The sequence below is a fragment of the Atractosteus spatula genome, chromosome 19 (assembly GCF_055471065.1).
Source record: "Atractosteus spatula isolate fAtrSpa1 chromosome 19, fAtrSpa1.hap1, whole genome shotgun sequence".
NCBI lineage: Eukaryota > Metazoa > Chordata > Actinopteri > Semionotiformes > Lepisosteidae > Atractosteus > Atractosteus spatula.
The window spans coordinates 4,040,311-4,056,917 of record NC_142724.1 but is presented as its reverse complement, the minus strand read 5'-3'; the positions used below and the strand labels follow the sequence as shown (position 1 = coordinate 4,056,917).

The 16,607-nt window shown below is 40.7% G+C and overlaps 1 protein-coding gene across 4 annotated transcripts in view; it reads left to right on the top strand.

Annotated features, from left to right (window-relative positions):
• The window catches only part of nol4lb (nucleolar protein 4-like b), a 112,674-nt gene that overhangs the window by 31,575 nt on the left and 64,492 nt on the right, over positions 1-16,607 (top strand). For 3 of the 4 annotated variants that reach the window (XM_088937475.1, XM_088937477.1, XM_088937474.1), the window contains one exon: positions 393-502. In XM_088937475.1, the coding sequence (XP_088793601.1) occupies positions 440-502 (63 nt within the window). In that variant the 5' untranslated portion in view covers positions 393-439. Of the gene's footprint in view, positions 1-392; positions 503-6,738; positions 6,917-16,607 lie in introns of those variants that run through there. The other variant, XM_088937476.1, reaches the window with a different exon arrangement.

Genomic DNA, 16,607 nt, shown 5'->3' with positions numbered 1-16,607 from the left:
AGTTTTACAGTGCTGTTCAACAGGTGAAAATTGTCTCCATCCATCCCTGCTATTCTGCAGAGAGACCAGAAACTGAAAGGATATTGTGTGAAATTTTTTACAACAATCTGACACCACAAATTAGACAGGATAATAGACTTGTTACTTAAAAACAAAAACGCTTTCTCTTAAGGCATTGTCAAAACATATGCATACTGTAAGTGCATTTTTATATTCTTTATGTTATGAGCACGTTACTGTATGCTCAGGTTTTTTAATTTAAAAAAACAATTTAGTATGTGGGAGTCTGGACGATTTTAACAATAACCCCAGAAACTCTCTTACCAGTTTGGAATGGAAACGTGTTACATGATATAGAAAAAAAGTTTGCTGATATGCCTTTCTTGTTCCAGAGAATGACCGCCCCTCCTCCTTGGCTCCAGGATTAATTGACTATAACATGCCAATCACCGCTACCTATCTGAAGCAGATGAAGCTGCAGTGTATGAGCACTAATGAGCAGGTAGGTGCATTATACTATGATCTGAAGACTCTCTGTGTTCTGTCATTGAGGAAGGACGTTGAGAATCACAGATGTCTGCTTTTGGGAACAAAACCTCTAGATTGGATCTCCCTTCTCCTGGCCTTCCTGGTTCTGTATAAGAAAAAAATAGGACAAACTGTTATGAAAGCAGTAAACATGGACCTAGAAAGCAAATATGTAGAGTGCATTTCTTTTACATTATTATTATTCATCAGATACAAAGTCCTGATTTTCACATTTAGGATTTTTTGGGTAAATCTTTTGCCAACCCCTTCTAATTGGTGCAACAGATTTTTCGCCTGCAAAGTTCTGAATAGAACCAACAGCACACCCTGTATAGATCAGATCACCCTGAAAAAAAATATGGTTAGGTTTCATTGAGCCTTAATTCTTTTCCTTTTCATGAATCTTTTAGCGAAGATATGTAAGAAGAATCGATCAAAAGACTGTGAGCTCATAAGTGATATCCAGAGTTGTACTCCAATTATATCATCTCTTTCCCAAGAACTGGGCTTCGACTCCAGTGTAGCACTCCTGAGTGAGCAGGTCACTTCAGACAGGCACTTGAGAAACATTACAGCATTGCAGGAAACAGCAAAGAGCAATTACATCTATTTCTCACACTGAATCCTTTTAATTGCCCCTGTATGAGCTCTGCTTTGAAAAAGAGCAAATGCAATTACCAAAAAACATTTTTTCCTATCAAAGGCAAACAGAGGTTTTTCTGTGAAGTTTTCTTTGGGGACAGAGAAAGGAGCTGAAACTTATTGCACAGAAGGATAGGTGTCAGTAAAGATTTTATTGCGAACCATGCAAAGTTTAACCAAGCTGTGCCCTTAAATGACCAAAACAGAGTAGCTGAAGGTGTTGTCTCTTTCTGTTTGTTAGTTTTTTGCTTGGCTTGTTTTAAGGCAAGACTTCTGGTGAAAACCCTTGTCACACACTCTTCCCTTATTCTCAATATGCTAATGGGAAATACTTTAATGTGGAGGTGAGCAGAGGTGAATTTCCAGGGTCGATGGCTTGCAGAGAGACTTTAAATGTTTGACCAAAGCCTTCAGCCTGTCTTGTAGCTCTGCATTGCACACATTCAGTATGCATTAATCCATTTAAATAATTGACAGGTAGTTTTTGGCAATAAGATCTCATGTCCAACATCCGCCAGTATTCTTGCACCTTGTTTTGCTGGTGATATAACTGTAATTTGAAGGAAATACTTTTTGTGGTTTTTATTACCTTTCCTTCCATACAGCTAAGCAGTCACTGGAAGAAGTACAAATTCATGGGTGTGAGTATCTCTCAGTAGGCGTGTGTGCTATATTTGTGCATCTGCATTGAAGTGAAAGGGTGCTATCTATACTTTTTTAAATATTGCAATCCATGAATAAAGTGTTCTTGACAACAATGTGGAAATACCAGGTGAAAAATTTAGGATCCAGTTGACAAAATGCTTTTACAGTTGTCTCTCTTCAGCTTCAGATTTTGAGGGCACCAACTGAAATAACAGAGGTCGACAGACTAAACTGATTGCGAATAATCCAGGTTATCTGTTGTATAATATTACAAGTTTGCTGTACACCACACTCAAAGGAACTTGGTTATGGAAGCTATAAAACTTGTTACATCATGGCTTCTCATGAAAATTCCTAAAACTTATGCAGTGGTTGGTGTGAGTAATTAAATTTCCACCTCTGTCCACAAAATAAAGAATGAATGACTTTAGAACACTAAAGGTGAGTCTACATTAAAGAATATTACCACATACAATTGCATGAAAGAAAATTATTAGACACTAAAGGGTCGAGATGTACAATTAGGTTTTACTGGGTTCCTGCTTTTGATTCAATATTAGTGCTCATCTGTATATTTTCAGGGAAAGAAATTTACTGTGTAAGTAGAGAGTGAACAGAATGCTTCTGGATACACCCGCACTACTCTGCTGCAGTTTATTTTCATGACTTGAGTGTTCTGTAATCCTTTATCAGAGCAAGGAGCCAAATTCAACACAATCCAGTCAGGAAATGGGAGACAATAACATTGCTGAAAGGCAATGGAAAGAGAAGGTACAGGCCAAAGAGCTATCTAGTGCAAAAAAATAGAGGCATGTGTCTTTGTGTCTCCAAGGAGAAAAAAGTGATAAATAAATAGGGTTAGCTTCAGTATATTTGTATCCCAGCAAAATTCAGTCTTTAAATTAAAAAAGGGGTAGACAGTCAATTTAACCTTCTCTGTTCCACAACACGATGCATTGGATTCAATTTAATAATAGAGGAAATTACAGATGTCCTTCCTGCTGACTGTGGTTAGTTCATATGGCCTCATGTTTTTGAGCTGCCAGTGAAGATTAGTCACCAGCCTAAAGCTGAAATGAAATTTCATTTGAAAAAAAATCATTGTTGAATCTTGTTGCAATGAAAATTCTTGGTTGCACACTTCTGATAGATGTCTCCTTGTGAGAGTGTTGAATTTTGTAAGTTAGAGAAGGGGCAACACTAGATATAAGCTATAAAATGGTAAATCATTTTGCCATTAAGATGAGAAATTTAAATTGCACCCCTCTACATTTCTCTTCCTGCATTAGATAGAATTGAATACCCAGATAGGTTGGTCCTTTTCACATTCATCCACAGCAGCATTGATCACTTGAATGAAAGTGGTTAAAAATAACACCAAGTGCTCCTCTGTGCATTAGTATTAATATCTGTATTAGGTGCACGATTCGTATGAACCTTCAAGGTGCTGTGCAAGTCAGATGCACAGAGAATGTGAGCTTTACTTCTTTTAGTGCTGACTAAAACTTCCCTTCACCACCATTTCAAAAACAGATTGAATGCAGGAGGTCCTGAGAACATGTCCCTTTTTAAATGCCATATTCTTTTTAAATGTTGGAATTGCCAGTTATTTTTAATGCACACACTCTGGAACTGGCAATGGTGTCTTCATGTTGAGGGGTACAGGGGTTTCACAGGGAGTGAAGAGCTCTCAGACCTGCCCTCCCATTAAAGGCTTTTCATCTGCTGACACACTATATGCTCTACAGCGATGAGCAGGAGGGTCCACACTGATTGGAGCAGACGTGTGTCCCTCTGTGATGTCACTGCCAGCTGGTGTCCAGCACCTTTAAGGACTCAGTGTTAGATTAGGAGCTGAGAGAGAGCCGTCCCGCTAATTCCAACCCCATCTCCAGCAGCACTGTAGGTGCCTTCACATGGGGCACCCCAGACACTTCCTAGATCCATGACCCAGGTTTGAATTCTCCACTTCTGGATGGTAGTGCATATGTTTGCCAGATAATCCAAATGTCAGCTCCCACATTATCATTTTTTAATTAAGTGAATGTTATCTGGTAAAACCGTTATTGTCTTTAGAGAAGGATCAGATACGCTCTAGATATTTGCAAGTAAGGGACCCATGTGCCTTTTCATGTATGTAATTCAGTCTGTGACACACTTAGGCCATGACCTGCTATACCTCTTCTGTACCCCTAGGTAGCAATGTTTCACAACAAATCTCTCCCTGGAAACAGGCTGTTGCAAGAACGAGGAAGGAGTAGTTTTAGGAAAATGGGGTTTGCATCTAATTGGTGTGACTGTTTTTTTTCCTCATCTTCCAGCTATTGATGTATACCTGGAAGCCTCTCTATAATTTAGATTACAAATACGCACAATATTAATGTAAAATATTCATTGCTTATTAAACTACAACTTTGTGGTCAGGACTGGGACAAAATTGAAATACTGCAGCAGTGGTTACAAAGAGAATCATACAGATTTCTTCACAAAATCTCTTCTCACGAAAAGCTGTGGCTTACGATTGTCCTACTAATCAGGACAGCAGCCAGTCTGACTTTCTTGACCCTATCTTATCACCCTGAAAGGAGTCAAACGCATTACAGGATTGAACTTGGGCAGCAGAGCATTTGTTGCGTATCCTGGTCTGTGCATTAAGAGGTGGGTCGTACTGTCGCTGCTGCTGCTGCTGGTCATCTCCCCGGTGTTTGCTCAGTACAAGTGGAAGCCTGCTGAGGAGAAAGAGTGGAGTTGGGTGGGGAGTAACGAATCGCAAAAGAAGAGTACATTACGTGGTTTTTGATTGCATGTCCCTATAACGTGCGTAGCTCTTTTCAGTTGTTTTTCAAGCTGCTGGGGAGCTCCCTTGTGTCTGATGAAGTGTTCCACGTCTGTGTGCCCCATGTCTCCCCATCATGCCCAATTCAGAAATAGTTTGCCAGGCTGGGCGGTGGCTGGCTGGCACTGGAGCATGCTTTGTGCCACTCCGTTTTCAGCCGGGACACACTCTGAGCCCAAGGGGGCTTGGCGTCCTGCAAGGTGCCTAGTAGGTGCATACTATACTGGAGAGGGGCTGCTGTGCTGCGGGGAGCTGCTTCCAGCCGGCTCAATGTCCGCAAGAGCTCGTCCCTCATCTTCCTTACCTACAGGCTTTTTGTCAGACTGAATGGTTTCCAAAAAGAGTGGGGAAAAAAGGGGCATTTTCCTGTTAATGGCTGTCATCCGAGGATGCCATTGACATGAAGAGTGCAGAGCTCTCAGAGACGAGGATATGATCGGCACTGTGGATGTTGAGACAAGGTAACCTCCCTGTAAAGTATCCAGTCCCCAGTGATGTCCTGTCCTGTCACAGCATGCGAATCGGAGAACTGCTCGCTCGCGGAGTCTCTTCTGTCAGAGGAACACCGTTTTCAACTGCTGATGTTTCTGCCTCTGCTACAGTACTTCTCTGTTCTTCTCCGCTCTGTTACTTCTAAAAGTTGGGGGAGTTTCCTTAGGTTCCTGAATATCGTGCTCATGTGCTGTGCGACAGCAGGATGACGACTGGGGGGGGGTGTGCATTCCTGCGGTTCAGAGGCTGGGCCGCTGAGCTTGTGTAAGTTGGATAACTGCTGCTTAGGAGGGACTTGGCTCGCTCTTGGGCAGAGGACCATTTCAATGGAATTTCACATCATATTGCATTCAATATCCGCTTAGCCAATTCAGGGCTCCAGATCCCTCGCCACCTATCCTGGGAGGGTTTGGGGGCGAGGTGGGGTACACCCTGGACAGGATGCCAGTCCATCACAGGGCAGACACTCACACCAGGACCAGCTTGCCCTAAAGCCTGTGAATCTACCCATGTCTTTGGACTGTAAGAGGAAACCCACACAAACACCGGGAGAACATACAATCTCCACGCAGACAGCACCTCCGGAATTGAACCTTGAATTGAGTTGAACGGTGACAGAAATGCGAACCACTGTGCCTTGCAGGAACTTGTGAAATGTATCTATAGCTACTGCCGATTTTGGCCTGATTTTATGTTTGGGTGTTGTCATCATCAAATAACGAAGTTTGAATAGGTAGTTCTTCTTTTATTTCCCTGTGTAAATATGATGAAGAAGGGGCTCCTCCTGTTAATTAGGGAGCACATAATTGATATTTTTTCCTTTGTGACTGCTGCCACTACCACCACACACACACACACACCACCTGCCTTACATATCGATCTTTAATAGGTTTACAAAGAGGATGCTACCCGGGGATACATTTTCTGTAGTGAATGTTTCTTTTCCTACATCTGGATTTTGACTATACAAATGTAGTTTGCATTGTGGCGCAGTCCATTCATAAAGGCTTTTGTGCGCTGCTAATTAAGTTCATTGGTTAAAAGGGAGTCATTTTAGAACGACACAAAGATGTTATAGAAAAGGCGAAAGCTGTTTTTGTTCGTTAAATTGTTTCCATGTCCTAACACGGTCTAAAGCAACCGACCTTTTTTAAAAAAAAATCTTATTTAATTCTTATTAAATCGTACAGCTTCCAAATTATTACACATTCGCCTGTGTCCGTGCGCAAGAAGACAATGTGTGATGAAGAGCGTATACAGCTTTCTGACTTTTTACTGTAGGTATCGTAAAACATACCCGCACGTGTGTTTCTGTGTGGGTACATAGGAGAAATAGGCTCTGCGCAGCAGTTTTTAAGGGATCAAAAGCCTGTAGCTATACTTAAGTCTAATGAAAACCAAACAAGGACAGTGAGAAAGATGGGGGGGGGGGTGCAAGTAACATGAACGGCAAGACTAAACAATAGAGAGGATAGTGTTGGCCAGTACCGCCAATCAAAATTTAAAGGGGCTAGTAATTCCCACTACTGTACTACAGTGTGGCTGTTTGCAAGGGGCGTGACGTCAGCGCCAGCGGCGCAATGCCCCGCCTCCATCTTCTGGGCTGGATGTCAGTTTTAGTCTCAGTGTGCTATCCTGTCTTTGAGATTAGCAGGATATTGTTTAAATATTAAAGGGCAAATTTGCGAGAGAGAGAGAGAGGGGGAAAAAAAAAACGGAAGAATTCGTGGCGGTGGCTGCCTGACACGTCCACACGGCCAGGCTCTGGCAAAGGTAGGCAACTGCGTTGTTAGTGTTTGTGGTGGTTTCTCGGTAGGGGTTTTCTTTTTTTTTTAAATCCCAGCTCCTGTTTTTTTTTCCCCCTCTTTCCCTTATGGAAAAATAATGTTGCACTGGGCAATTGACCAGCCCTCCCTCTCCCTCTCTCTGTCCCCTGCTCCTCTATCCTCTCCTCTTCCTTCCCTCTGCTCCGAGCCGGGGGTCTGTTTTTTTTATTTAATGGTTGTTTCGCTCTGTGCAGTTTAGGGAAAATGCAGTCGGTGTTGGAAAAGGCAGACAGGTTGTGTTTTGATGTTATTCAGAAAATCAGAAATCCCGGCAAGGCGCAACGCAAACTCTTCCTGCTCATTTGTGTGTGTGTGTTTTAGCGTGATCTCTTTTTCGGGAAGAGTACATTGTAGCCTGTATAATAATCCCAGACAGCGGTGATGGTGCAGTCCCTAGGTCAATATTAAGATGTTTTCTGTAAATTGTCAGATAACAAACGTGAGAAAGTCATCTCAGAGGTCGCAACCGCTGTCTTGTAACGGAAGACGTATTATTCATGCCGTGTCACGTTTTAAACTTTTTTTTTCTGTTTTCATCGTGCCTTTTAAACATGCTGGGGCTTTATTTTGGCTCAAGTACATGTGCTTTGAATATACCGTTTTCTTGATGCACGTATTACGTCTCCTCAAAACGTGTTGTCAATACATCTGATTTTTCTTCTTTTTTTTTAAATCAACAACTGTCTTTTTCTCTCTTTCTGGGATGTAGAGAGACAGATCACCGGAACAACAGTAAATACTATTTACTGTTTCTGCTGTTATAGTCAATAATGAAAAGTCAGTCCTGTTTTTTTTGTATTTAAGAAAAAAAAGATAATTGTGCCAAGATGTTATTTGGTGACTATATAACACGGTCAATGCATTAAACTGTATACAAATCGGAGATAAACACAACGTTTTCTAATTAACCAGCTTACCAGTTATTATTACTTTGTTTATAATTGAATTCGTTACAAGACGTCTTTTTTATGCCCCCTTGATCCAGAAAAAAAATAGTTTAAAATTTTAAAATCACTTTTTAAAATTTCCAGCAGCGCAGAATTCCAATATCGTTGGGTTTGTCAGATCCTGACATTCCATTAAATGCGATGAATATGGATCGGGATGATACGCACAGGGAGCTGAAAAACGATTTGCGCCAGGAACCCGGGGTCTTACTGCGCACCGCTTTTGTTTTCGAGTAGATCTTGTCTCTCCGCTCTTTTGTTGAGGTTGGGCAACGACGCCGCGACGCTAATCCTGTTCCTTCACCCCTGTGTGGTTGGTTTAAAAAAAAAAATCTGTGATTCGCTTCCTTGCCAGTGCCCAACGTGCAAGACGTTTGCCCTTATTTTACCAGTTAGTGTTATTGTAAATTGTATCCAGAGTGACTGAACATTGGCATTTGGGAATTTTGCTGGAGCGAAGTACTTTGCTCAAGGGTGTAACAGCGGCGTCTCACCTGGGACTTGAACCCACAGTCCAGTTACAAGCCCAGAACCGTGACCACTGTGAATATTCAGTGCTTGAATCTAAAGAATTAAAGAATACGGTAATTGCTTGCACTATTAAACAACCTTAAGCGGTTTAATACAATGTTCAAGTTCACAGTGAAGAACCGCGTTTGTATCTTTTCACATTTATAACAAGGCGAGACTAAGCTAGAAACAGAAATTACTTTCGGTGCAACGATGTCTTTTAAGATTTTCGTGTAGCTTTTCCCCCCCAATACATGAAACTGTAAAGCAGTTACGACAGGTGTTGCTGTATACCCTTTTTAAGGTCTCCTTTCTTGCTTTTGAAACAGGAAGAATAATGTTTTCTGCCTCCTCAGAAATGAGGTTATTCTTTTTAGAAACACCTCCACACAGTGTTCTGCTCTGTTGGTGATATTTTGGAAGCACAAAAAACAGCAAAGAATGTTTATTAAGCCGTGGATATTACGAGATTCGTTCATTTTGACAAAAATAACTTGATAGTTTTGCACATTGTTTTATTTGGTTGTTACTGAAAGTTTGTGTTAATCCAGAAGTTCTAAATTTTGTATGAATAGTCAGTAGTGGATTATAAAGCATTTTTGTCTGTCGGCCTACAGTACATTGTTCCTGATTACTACGGAGTAGGTGTCTTAGACCAGACAGACTGTCTGAGCTGAGCCTGGTCACTTACTGTCTTAAGTGTTGCCACTAAATCCTCCGAAGTAAGGAAAGTCCCCATGTGGGATGACAGGAAAAATGTATACTGACCATACTTCCATGTTTGACTTGCAATAAACACGTTTTTTTAAAAATAAAAATGATTTGGTCTGTGCTACGTATGCAGTTGGGTTAGTAAATACTTTTTAGTGTCATAACTTTTTATGTTAGAAAGCTAGTTCCCCTGCATTTTACCAGCCCTAAAAATATATTTTCCGAGTTTTAGCCAGCAGAAAAATCATCTATTGGCAATAAGATGCTTTCGCTAGAAGAAGGAAAAATACTCATTGAAGAATTCATTATTAAACAGGTGGAGAAAAATTGAGTAGGCCACCTGTTTTGAGACAGGCCTATTTCTTGGTGTGGAGTAGCGAAAGAACCATTTGATGACTACCCTGAAATCAAGATAGGTTGTGAGCAGGCTGTCAGCTTATAATTTTAAGAAGGAAGCTCTCTCAGGAAATTATTTATTGTGTCTGAAGCAATATCCTTTTTAGGACCTTTCGTGGTCAGTTTATTGTAGTATAAATTGAAAACAAGAATATGATGAACTGATAACTTAAAAGAAAATAGTCATGCCCCCATCCTGGCTCTCTCTCACACACAAAAATACACAATATGTATTGCCAACACAAACCTAACTGTTCTCGCATATCTTTGTGTTTGCCATAACAGACTGGAGGTGAGGTGATTCTTATGTGTAGGTGATTCATAGTACAGAGCAAATTCTACCTGCTTGCATAAAGCAAAGATTAAAATCTATTGTGTCTTGGCAGGGCTCATAGTATCACCCAGTATTGCATTAATATTTTTACGCTAATATTTTTTGAACACTTACTCAACACGGAGCCTGACCCCTTTAACGTGCTTCAGCTGGAATTAAGTCACTGATTCCCATTATGTGTAGAGAGTGCTGCTTTGATCTCCTGTACAAGCATTTGTTGAGGATTTCATATGATTTTTAATGGTAGCTATTCCCAGTTATGATGTGTAAGGTTAATTATTGGTATTTATAGAGCATTCACAACAATGGGAGTGAAAGTAATTAGCAAATGATTATGGATTTGTTCCCTGTTTCCTTGGGCACTACAGCCTTTGTATTTTAAACTAATGCAATAAAACCACCCAGCTGACAAATTACTATATTTTAACGCCGCTTTGAGTGATGCAAGAGTTATCAGTGCTGCCTCACAGCTTCAGGAACGTGGGTTCAATCCAGGTCACGGGGTCTGTCTGAGGGGAGTTTGCATGTTCTCCCTGTGTTTGTGTGGGTTTTCCCAAGGTGCGTTGGGTTCTGCTTACCTCCTAAAGAGGTGCTTCTTAAGATGACTGACTTATATTAATTGCACCCACATGTTCTAACACCATTAGCAAGGCAGCTGGTGAGCTCACTTCATTATCTGAACATGAGTACTGTACATCTTGTGCACAGCACTGTATATGGGGTAACACAGACAGAATGATGCTTTTTACCACTGTTTTCCTCCATGTGTCCGGTGTCTTTGGAAAACTCAGATCAGAGACCGGAGCAGTTTGAAGGGGGTTAATAGCTTTCAAAATCCCTCTTCTAATCATGTACTGCCTTCTGCCATTTGCCAAGATAACCCTCTCTAAGCCCCCCTCACACACACACACACAAAACACTTTCTGCTTCCTACGTGGCTGACGCCTGGCATGAATGAGACATCAGCACAGTTAGTTCTGAGATTGTTCCAGTGTTTTGTGGCATTATTTTTAAACTATTTTTTAAGACACATCCGTTGATACCTAATAGAGCCGTCAGTGTGCCCTTGACCCTTGAACACATCACAGAGGGAGACAGACCCTGAGAGGCAGTCTCTCTGTGCATCCCTGAATACTGGGATGGCAGTAACAGAGGAAATGGGTTAGTGCTGAGACTCAATAAATTACTGCAATTATCAGCATCCTATAAAAGCTTTCATTTGGGTTTTGCCCCCTGTACTGCAGCAACACAGACTGATACAGAACAGTATTTTTCAATGTTTTCTCTTGTCCACGTTGGTGCAATTACTCTTACTGTTTTCATTTTCATTCAGGTTATTTCAAATTATTACTTTATCATCAGACTTTGTTGTTTGATGATAAAGCATGAGTCCACCTCTAAAGAGCTTTTCAAACACCTGGCTCTGTAAAGAAATCTTGATGAAAGCAGGCTAGCAGTTGTAAAACATCACCTTAATGCAAAAGCACCTAGGAAATAGTAGCATACTGTTTATTTTTTTAAGTTAAAATGCTTTCCTAGAATGGGATACAGTATGAGGGTTAAATTATTTGATGCAATGATGATGGGGGAAATTCAATGGTTGTAACGACAAACCAGTTATCTCTTTAATGCTAACGAAGTGAGACATGCTATAGTTTTCCTGAGCTGCTCTATGCTTGCATTACAGCATATGAACAGGTTTTGTCTGTTTAAAATGTGTTCTGAGTGATGCTTTAGTTTCCAGCAGTAGCTGCTGAAATCTGATGTGACCTAGTGTCTGATTTCCTTGTCCATCATTTCCTCTGAGGAAGACTTAAACAAATGCAGAAATTATGGGCTTCAGTCACATACCTATGGAGCAAAGCTTCTGAACTAAGGTAAAGTCCTGTTTATTTAATTATATTTTGTATAGAAACAAGTCTATTTACAAAAAGGCGATATTGAACCTTATTCAACATACAGTAAACAAGGGGAATCCCTAAAAGATTTTTGGTAAAAGAAAAGCTCAGAACCTTGCGATTTTCTGACATTTTGCAGAATTAGTGGTCCATTGTTTCACAACTGGAAAGGGTGTTTCAGTCATGTTTTTGCTGCAATTCTGTGGACAGTCAAAAGATCTCAAGTAACATTTCCTCTTAGCTGTCCACTAAAGTGGTCCTTCAGTTGAACAAAGTTGCATATAGGCCACCCAACAGGGCGTGATTCTGTTGTGAATGATTTGGCTGCCCATGATTCCTTATTCACCATACACAGAGCATGCTGCAGCTGTCACTGTGAGTTCTGTAATTGATTTTATTTGTATTGTGGCAAAGCCAATATAGCCAAGAAAGTAGTGTAGAAGTGCTGTCTTTTTCTACAGCTTGTTTCTCTCACTGGGGAAATGTGATCCGTCACCACCCTGTGGTTAATCTTGCCAGCAACAGATCACCCCCACATGTGGTCATTTTTAAACATTTTAACACATTGAATTCAACTGGGTTACCAGTTAAGAGAAAACAACTCCATATTCTATACTGAATTTATGTTATTCAGCTTGCCATAGAGCCTGTGATAAGTATGTTCAAGGTTCCCTTTTAATCTATAATAACATATTTTCCTCCTTAATTCCAGGAAGGAAAGGTTGAATCCCGAACACAGTAGATTTTGCACAAAACTGCAAGAGGTTGTTCAGCATCCACTGTCCAAAGAAATGTGTTCAGAATGGACACTTCTGTACTCAAGATTTATGTCATCGTTGTCGGGATTAAAATACAGACCGCTGTGTGGTGAAGCACCGCACTGTGTAATAATCCAATTCTTTTGTAAACAATGAACTGATGAGATGTCTTAAATATTACAAGACCCAAAAGTTATCAGCACATTTTCCCTTTTTCACAAGGAGCCATGGAGTGTTAATTGCATATAATTGCATCGTTTTTCAAGATCTCCTTACTGTTTAAGTTCTATTTTAAATTAATTTTAGCATACAGTGAGTATATTTCTGCAGGAAAACACAGATTTCACTGCAGTTGCCTATCATTATGGTTCAGGCTCTAATCTCTCGCTCCATTGTGTTGATCTATGGAGTGTTGTTAATCCTTTTTTACGCTTTTTGGCACAGGCTGAAGATGGTTAGCTAAATATGAGATTTATGATCAATGTGAATAAAGATAAATAGATTTAAAATGAACTGGTTGAGATGCATTCTTCTGGCGTAAAGCTGTTTAAACCAGCAGGTAGATGTTAACCAGCAGTGATATTCTGCTTAAAAGTTTGATGGGCTTATTTTTAAACCTTCAGCCAAATCACTTGTGGAATGCTAATGGCAGCTCAGAAGACAAGTCCTTAAAGCAGTTCCTCCAAAATGTTACAAGAGATCATGTCTGCAAAACAAGAAATAAAATGCGTCCTTTAAATGTAAAGACCTGAAACAAACACCATGAAATATGCATATTAATAGAGATGTTTTTTTTTAGTCTGATTTTAATTTAATGATATGTTTAAAATGATCATGTAAAGGGCTAGGTGATAAAAAGTGCAGGCTGTAGAGCCGTGAATTTTGGTGAGTACAGAAGTGTCCATTCTGAACACATTTCTATGGACAGTGGATGCTGAACAACCTCTTGCAGTTTTGTGCAAAATACATCCACACATGCAACTCGCGGATACAGATGGTAATCGCGGCAAACCTACAGTATGTAGTGCAATCTATGTGAACTCCACACAGAGCACAGTTTTTGTAACACAGATGGTCATGTAAGCAACTAACTTTGTAAGACCCCGATTGTAGCATGCCATTTTGCTGATGCCTTCTGCTTTTTGCTTGGAGCTCCAAGTCAGCAGACATTTGTGATTGACAGGTATAGAGATGCTCCCAGTGAGACCGGCCTGTGCCAGGGGATGCCTGGGACAGAGCAGACAAGCCTGTATTCAGGCAAGCTGAGTGTCCAGGCTGCACAAACAGAGACGTCTGAATGGCACTCATGGCTCGACACTGCCTAGTTCTTTCACAGGGAGAGTCTGAGCAGAATACGCTGACAAATCAGATTTGACATCATTTCTGTAGCAATTTGTGAGATGACAGCCAGCTTTTAAAAATTGGTAGAGTAACCAAATTGTCTGATTTGAGCCTGCGTGATTCTAGTGTTTAAGATGTAAAACAGACACAGCCACGTGATGTTGGCCAGCAAGGGGTGTTCAAGAAATGTATCAGTTTTATTTCCTGCTGTTAGCAGGGCAGAGACACCTGTGCAGTAATGGCTGGTTTATCTTTGTAGCATTCTGTTGGCCTTTTGTGTGATTGTCCCAGGAAAGCTGGAAGTCGGAAAATTGAAACTGCATGAAATCCCAGATTCAGTAGCTCAGTACTGTAAAGAAGATCAAAGCGTCCCCCGTTACTATTATGAAGTCGCAGATCATTTGAGAAACTACTCAACTTGAATATGTATTGCATCTTTAAAAAGCACACATCGTATTTGAAGCCTATTACTCCTTCCTTGAAGAGAGAAATGCCTGCCAGTTGCACGATTACTCTTTCAAGACATTGAGATACTCTTAATGTGCAGTCAGGGGTTTTTCTTCATCTTTTGTCATTTGCATAAAGAACCATGCTCAGGGTCTGACTGTGGTTTTTATTTGAAATAAAGCTCCGAGGAGTGAGAACGACTGTCTGACCACAATACCTGGTAGTACTTGGCTTCTTTGTTCTCTTCAAGCAATTAGATGCCACTAGGAGTTGCTGCCAGTCTGGTGCTAGGTCCACTTTTTGGAAACACAATTTTGCCAAATTCTTTGGCTTTTCGTTCTGTGCGATGGTGTTTGTTTCAACCTAGTCATCCACAAAAACACTATTTCAGAATCACATACCAGTTTATCCTGCAGTTTGAACAATGTAACTTCTCAAAGATCTTTGTGTTTGTGAATGTAAGGACAGCCTTATTGATCTGCCTTTTGACAGGCTGACAGTTGCTCAAGAGTGATTGACTGGCCCCTTTTTGTACAGTACACAATCACACCATCAGTATCTCAGTAACAGCTGCATACTGCTCCTGTAACTGTCAGCCTTGATCACAGCTACTCACCAGCCAGCCCTGATCTGACATCTACATGGCCTCTTCAGAAAGGATCTAGAGATATTTGGACTTTCTGCTCCTTAACCTCATTGTTTGTCTCAGGAATCGACATCACAGGTCTCAGTGATGCAACCAGTTTTCACTTTAAATTCTGTTCAGTTCATCAACGAGTTTCATTGGAGATTCAAGAACGAATATCAGATTGGTCTGATATTTGTTCTGCAATGTTTCTGTTTATCACTTGTATTTTAATTAACCATCTCAGGGAAAGTAGTTAGAGGAAGTGTTAACAGAATTGCTTATAGAAACAACCAGTATGCCAGTACACTTTTTTTCACAATCACAATAAATTTTCGCAATTACAGTTTTTGTGATTCTTGTTTCCCAGTTTCATTTTGAAATGTTTAAAGTTCCCTTTCCCCAGCATTCACATTTTCGTCCTTCTTGGTTTTACAATTGTGATAATCGGCGATCAGAATGCCCATTCTTGCAACAACAGCTCCCTTTTGTCTGTGAGAAATGTCATTACTTAAGATGTAAGTGCACGGGGGGCTGCAGACAGAATCCCAGAGCTCACGCATGCATTTGAAGGGTCTTCAGGATCGTTCTAAAGAAGAACAAGCAGGGGCTCGAGCAGGTGTACACAATGCTTGAAGAATGTTCACTGGAGGTTTGTTTTTTTAGTGAAATAAGTAAAAGTCTTAAGGTCTGAAGCTTAATCAGTTTAACCTGGGACCTTCAGTCACTATGCAGAAATGGAAAGGACTGTTTCAGGTGCTTCTGTCTGAATAATGAGTGTACTACAGTAGTGTTTACGAGAGTGAAGGTTTGTCACTGATTCAGCTGATTCAAACCTTTATAGCTGTTGTGTATCTATGAAGTATAGAACTATTTTATGTTGGCATTGCAGGTGCAGAACAATGTTTAGCATTCTTAATGTTTCCAAAAACTTTAAAAAATATATTTATTTTCTCCTGGGGCCAGTTCAGATGTGGCAGTTCTATCGCTAAGCTGGCTTTTGGGAATGAGTACAGGGAATTTCCAAACTAGTTCCCCAGTATGGTGACTGAGGACACTCTGGTTTAAGAGGTACCATCCTTTGGGTGAGATGTTAAACTCGAGTCCTGTCTGCTTGTCCCATTGCACAATTTTTTTTTCCCAAAGCAAAATTTGAAAGAGTCGGGGTACAAGAATCCAGTGTGGGTTTGCACAGTCTGGCCTCCCTAAAGGTTCCTGCTTAATTCAATTGATGAAATAAGTTCGCACTTCTGCACTTGATTGGCTGGTTCTCGCACATGGCTGCCATGTGTTACCCAGGAGGGCGCTGAGGAAGTGGATCCCCTTATATATATATAAAGGGCTTTGGGATCCAAGGGAATAAAAGTGCTTTTAAGTGTAAGGAATTCTTATTATAATTTTGATCAGCTTTTATATAAAGGCCAAATGGCCAAATGGACAAACACATCACAAGCTTGCAACCCAATAGTGATTACTACAGCTAGTGTGGTACCTGCGTGGCTGCAGTGTTACTGGCAAGAGCTGCGCCTGGCCTCACTCTCCTGTGCGCGACCTGATGGTCTGACAAGAGCACTGTGCAGCTGCGAGGGGTGCTGCAGTGAGCCAAGTTAAGAAGTGGTGATTTGATGAGTGGGATTTTTCCCAGTGTAGACTGCTAATCTTTGCAAAGTG